Source organism: Poeciliopsis prolifica, unplaced genomic scaffold, assembly GCF_027474105.1.
Source record: "Poeciliopsis prolifica strain line A6 unplaced genomic scaffold, Auburn_PproV2 SCAFFOLD025, whole genome shotgun sequence".
NCBI classification, from domain to species: domain Eukaryota; kingdom Metazoa; phylum Chordata; class Actinopteri; order Cyprinodontiformes; family Poeciliidae; genus Poeciliopsis; species Poeciliopsis prolifica.
In genome coordinates this window covers 5,009,980-5,016,285 of record NW_026562400.1, presented here as the reverse complement: position 1 = coordinate 5,016,285, position 6,306 = coordinate 5,009,980, and the positions used below count along the sequence as shown (strand labels likewise).

The 6,306-nt window shown below is 40.9% G+C and overlaps 1 protein-coding gene across 1 annotated transcript; it reads right to left on the bottom strand.

Annotated features, from left to right (window-relative positions):
- Positions 1–2,444: 2,444 nt before the first annotated feature.
- cited4b (Cbp/p300-interacting transactivator, with Glu/Asp-rich carboxy-terminal domain, 4b) lies at positions 2,445–5,597 on the bottom strand. The gene is made up of 2 exons (XM_055047410.1): positions 5,423–5,597; positions 2,445–4,614 (listed from the first exon to the last, which is right to left on the bottom strand). Exon 2 carries the CDS (start codon positions 4,607–4,609, stop codon positions 3,842–3,844), a length of 768 nt encoding a protein of 255 aa, XP_054903385.1. The 5' UTR covers positions 4,610–4,614; positions 5,423–5,597; the 3' UTR covers positions 2,445–3,841.
- Between the last annotated feature and the right edge of the window lie 709 nt (positions 5,598–6,306).

Genomic DNA, 6,306 nt, shown 5'->3' with positions numbered 1-6,306 from the left:
CAGAGGGAGCTGCTGTTTATTTCCCCCCCTGCCAACACAAACACGCAGGCAAGGTTAACAAAAACCACTCCAAATAGGGGAAAAAACCTTAGCTGCCATGGTAAAGTAGGCGCGCTCAAACGTGCCTTCTTCACAAAATATTTACACATACAGAAACCTTTTCCTCTATGACACATCACTTCTCATCTGACAAACTCAGCTTTTCTTCTTTAAAAAATTCCCCCCTCATTGGCAATGAGGAAAAATAATGACAGCTCTTGTTAATTTAATCACACTCTCATAGATGCAAAACCCAATTTACTCATTTACTGGTAGCATTGAAGGCAGCCCACTTAACACACTTCAGGTGAAGGGAGGGAGAGATGAGACATAAATCTTTTATCTTCTCTCCTGGATACACACTGATACCGAGGTGTCCCTCTTAGCCTGTTTGATCAGGTTGTGCACAGATTCAATGTGTGTGTGGACATGTGGGAAACCTGGTCATGCGTGACAACAGCAAATGACCACCTATCTGTCATTGGCGCCAGGGCCGGAGATTAACGTGAGCTCAGGCTTGGCACCAGCTGGACCAGAGCCTGGAAAAAAAAATAAAAAATAGACAGCACTTGATACAGACCTGCAGCAAATGTTCAGTTCTTTGGTTTGAGAGAAAAGAGGATTTATGTTTAAATACATTGTGAAGACATTCAGGGAAGACTTTTGAATTAAGTCCTAGAGGTTTTGTGGGAAAAACCCAGATGAGAAAAAAAATTCCCCCAGCTTATAGAAATGAAGAAAATCCCTCCAGCTAATTTCTAATAGCGAACTCTTTACATTCTCTCTCCTTCCGCCGTTTTACTGTATGTCTTCTGTTTCATTTTGCCTTTCTGTTAGTATGCGGCTTTTGGGTCTCTGACTTATACAGAGAGAACAGCGAGCTACCACAGGAAGACACACTGTTGTGTCGAGCAGTTGCTGTGGGTGGGCTGAAAAAAAAAAGACAGAAGTAATTGCAAGCGTCCCACCCTGCTTAGCCTGCGTCTAGACTGGCCTCGGTGAAGCAACTGGCAGTCATAACAAGGGATTGGGAAAGCAAACAGGGTTGTTCGGCACAGTTAACAGTCCTACGGAGTTACAACCAAAATATGAAAGCTCACATTTAATTGGGGCAAAACAAAGAGCTCAAAGAGTAGCATGCAATTATGAGATATACAAAGAGACATAGTATTAGGTGTGTGCCAGCACACCAGAAGACCATCTCTCCAGATTGGCATTGGGCACCTGCAACTGTCAACGAGCAATGTGCCAAGACTGTTGGCCTACTTACGAGCCATTCTCTCGTCAATGTTAGACTGAAGAAGGAGACATGCTCACTTTCCCCAAATCAAACCCTCCATTCAGCCAAACACATCTCAATGTGTGTCATCAGCGATGCAGTTTTCAAACTGAGCCCTCTGGCTATCAACACAAGTGGATAATTGAGCCAAGGGGGTTTGCTTTAAAAAGCAAGCTGAGTTTAAAAAAAAATTTGAACAATCAGCTAGGACTATTTTTACAGTGCTGCTCTCATTTCCCTCCTTGTTACTCACGATGCTGCTAAAGATGCCTCTGTTGACAGTGTGGAAAAAGCTAACTGTGGTGATGACATTCCCAACATGACCTCAATCAAGCATTTTCTCAGCCTGGAGTCACAAAACAATTCCAACAACTTTGCTACCAAAGTGTCTTTACCCTCATTTCACAATGAACGCTATTATATTAGGGGATTGATTTTCTAGCCTAACTGGGAGTCAGGCAGCAGGCTAAATGACTGCTATTTTGAAATAGTGTAAACCTTTTGTTAATTTACTGCTCACAGCCAACAGGCAGATTCTGTAACTACTCATTATATATGTTGGCTAGGACTATTTGCAATGAGACATCTTAGTTTTTAGCGATCAAAATTCTTAACTCAGCTCCTTTGCTTTTACGATGTCATTTACTTTATGGTGGCATCAGAGTTGATGTCCAAATAAAGGTAAAAGCCAAAGTTGTACTTAAACTTCTCAGCAGCACTTCCAAGGGTGTGTTCTCCTTTTACCTTCAATATAATTGAATGCACCATATGATGAATGTTAAGGGAGGTAAAAGAAACAAAGCTCACTGTTGAAGAAGTGCAGCAAAAAGTGACACCTTGGACTCACTAAGTGTCGCAAAACAAGCCATTAGGAGTCAATAGTCACCTGCGAGGCTTGCAGGAAAAAAGCTGTTTCTATCCAACCATGAAAAATGTAAATGTGTGGGGTTTGCTAAACTCCATCAGGACTTTTCTTGGAATTGTTTGCTTGGTCTGGTGAGAATAAATAACACACATTCTGTGTGGAACACCTTATTTTAAAAAAAAAGTTTTTCTTTTTTTTTTTATAAGTGGCCTTTTTTTTTTTTCTAAAAAATGGCCACCGGAATTAAAGTATGTGTCATCACTAGATTTTGGAGCAGAGCAAAGACTGAAAAAAACATGATCAAATGAACATAGACAAGATTCACCAGACACAAAATTCAACCTTTATCTAGAGAAATCTCACTGTCAAGTCCTGGATCCTATGAAAATGAACTGAACAGAAATGAGAACAAGCAAGAACTATCAACGATCCAGAACCATGGTTCTCAAACGAGTTGTATTTGGGCTGCTGTTAGTTGTTTCTCACAAGAAATGCCTAATAATGCCTTCCATTATTCTGCAACAGCTTTATTTAACCAGGAAAAGCTCACGTCTAGTAAAAACATGTTTTTCATGAGGAAATTAACTTCAGTGTGTAATGTAGTTTAAAAATAGCTACAGCCATAAAGACAAGTTGGTCAATAACATCAATCCAAAAAAACAATGGGGAAAAAAAAAAAAAAAGTTTAAAATGAAGGTAGCCATATTGGATTCTGAGGCCAAGCCTAGTGAAAAATATCTGATTTGTCCCCTCACCCCCACCCTGACTTTTACTGACAATAGGAAGCGCTAAGCAATGAATAGAAAGGCAGGCCACACTTCTATCCAGGCCATTTTTATTGATCGTCAAAACCCCCTTTCACAAAGACCACCAAAAAAAAAAAAAAAAAAATGAGAATAACATAAACAACCAATAAATAAAAATCTGCATGATTAAGGCGGTTCTACATCTCCAATAGAACACAGACAGTGTGGACATGTTGGAGTTTTACAGCTTCATACAGTACAAGCAGTAGATTTTGTTTTTAGAACATCACATCTTAAAAAGGCCACACTTTACCAAAAGTTAAGCATTTTAATTGAAAGTGTGCATTTCATCACTAATGATCCACTGTATCACTTTTGTGATTAATATAAAATGAGCATTGCTTTCTTTAATGAAACAATTTTAATAGTAAGCCAAACAGAATAGGAAAGTTCATGAGTAGAGAACTTAAATTTCCATATTCCTACCCAAACTTGTTTAAAAAAAAAAAAGAAAAAAAAAAAACACTTGGATCCCAAGAACAGAGAAGGTGGCTCTTCTGTATATCAGTTTTCTCAGATAGGAATAAATAAATACACCTTTTTTACTGGTAAACTGTCAGAGTCCAGACGTAGAGGCTACATAGTGTCATAGTATTGTTCAGTGGCTTTTGAGATTTTAAGGATTTCTTAGTTACATTCATGTCCAGGATGGTGAACGGTCTCCAGCCACAACCAAACACAAGCTGTGGATATCCAGAGTTCTCTTTTGCACATCCAGCACTGCAACTTCAGTTTAGTTGTACTGGTCTGTGTTCATGAAATTAAAAGCAAACCAACAGCTTCTCTCCATCCTTCCTGGACAATGCTTACACCTCCTCCTCCAAGTGTGGCCCAACGCAAACAAAGGTCCTTTCAGCAGCTAACAGTGCTAGGTTGCTGCTTGCTCACAAAGTCTGAGATAAAATCAAACTCATTTTGGCCCAGAAAGAGTTCTGGTAACTCCTGGACCCGGTCCAAGCCCAGTTCCATGACTAGTGACGTCAAGACATCCTCGTCAATCATATCCGCGTCCATTCCATTTAGGGCCAGTGCCGGTCCGGCCATGTGCTGCATGCTCGCCAGCTGAGCTGGGTTCATGCGGTACTGGTTTGTAGGCCCCATGTGGTTCCCACCCATAGGTCCCAGTGGGTGTCCATGGTACTGGGTGTTTAGCTTCTGCAGGTGCATGCTGGCCATGAGCTGCTGAGATGTTAACCCTCCATTCATGAACTGCTGTTGTTGCTGCTGCTGCTGCTGCGGATGCGGCGCCTGCTGTTGATGCTGCTGTGGGTGCATATGATGCTGCTGCTGCTGAGGGTGGTGATGCTGCTGCTGTTGCTGAGGCTGTCCATTGTACATCATGTTACTGGAGGTCATCTGGTGATGACCCATCTGGGGTGCGTTGAGCTGTCCGTTCATGGGCCCACCGACCATGCCCTGGCGCTGCCTAATGGCTGCCTCCATGCTGGCCTGGTTGCCTCCGTAGTGCATCATCTGGCCGTTGGGAAGCGCCCTCATGCCCGGCTGGTTGGCGTGCGGTTGGTGACCCGCCTGCAGGCCGCCATTCATGCCCATTCTGTAACCGTGGAGACCAGTGCCTGCTGAGCTGTGATTCATGGACATCATCATATGATCTCCCATGCCTCCTGCACATGAGCAGAAAACAGTGTAATTTAGAAACAGACAAGCAGCAAAACTCTCATAGCAGTTTTGTTACTTAGATGTAATGTCCTCTAATTAAAAATAAACAATGTTATGAGACTGGTTGTTTTAATCTAATGCAGGACTTCTTATAAACTGACAAACTCCTTTATAAATTAAATAAGTATGTGCAATATGGGTTCCTAGCGGAACAAAACCTGCATGGATATTTTGCCTGCTGGCGAAAGCACATACATACTACACACACACAACCCTGCTGGTGCGCTTAAATCTCCAAAAAGCTTCCCTCTTTGTGCCAAAGCAAATAACGCCCAGGTTTAAAATTACAGGTCAACATACGCGGGGGGCATTTTTTGATCGAGAAAAATCTAAACTAAAACGCCGCTTTTTAAATCCCACCTATAATGCACGCCAGCTGAGGTGGATATCTCTTAGATTTTCTCGCACGTAAGGTTGCAACAAAGAACACTGACATCATGCAACATCTCCCCTACAGCTGAATCACCACAAAACCCAACGAGGCGTGCAAATACAATTAAACACATGGTTCTGTTTTTGTGTTTTATTCATACTTAGGCTACCGCATCTAAATACTAAATTTGTTGAAATGTTTGTATTCGACATTGCAGAATGATATATTTCCGTTTTGTTATGATCGACTTTGAAACAAGGGAACGCAAACAATGGAGCAGCAGCACGAGTCCCTGAGACCAACAAACAGCGAAAAAAAAAACAATTTCTCCAACAAATCAATCCGGCCACTAAATTAAACTAACCACATATATCACTCACCCGTATCCGCTGCGTTTTCTCAAAGTTGCGCGACTTCAGTTTTCCTGTGCGAGGCAAAGCTCCTTCGGATTACAGGACGTATTCCTCGGGGTTACGCTTCATGCTCAAAGCGGGGACGGTGCGCACAAAGACTACTGCATCAGATCTTGAAACGACTGCCTATTTTCTGGGTCAACTCAGGGATTATGTACATCTAAAAAGCTCAGAGGAAGGCAAGTCAGAGGGGAGGTGGAGCCTCGGCGCTGGCGCTTCTTTGTTCCTATTGGCCCTACTTGATATAATTGTGCATGGGCGTAGAGAGAAAAAAGGGGCCGTTGGAGAGTTGGGAAACAGTAGTCAATTTAAATACCATCCACCTCACTCTTTCTTTCTAGAGATCATTGTTTGCACACACACACACACACAGACACAAATAAATAGATAGATAGATAGATAGATAGATAGATAGATAGATAGATAGATAGATAGATAGATAGATAGATAGATAGATAGATAGATAGATAGATAGATAGATAGATAGATAGATAGATAGATAGATAGATAGATAGATAGATAGATAGATAGATAGATAGATAGATAGATAGATAGATAGATAGATAGATAGATAGATAGATAGATAGATAGATAGATAGATAGATAGATAGATAGATAGATAGATAGATAGATAGATAGATAGATAGATAGATAGATAGATAGATAGATAGATAGATAGATAGATAGATAGATAGATAGATAGATAGATAGATAGATAGATCAAACAAATATTAATATCTTACAAAGAGAAGCTTATGCAGAATGTTTTCAAATATGAACTAAAGGAGAAAAAACAACCCAGGCTTATGTGTAAAAGTGATTGACCTCACCCACAATCATCTTTTTTAATT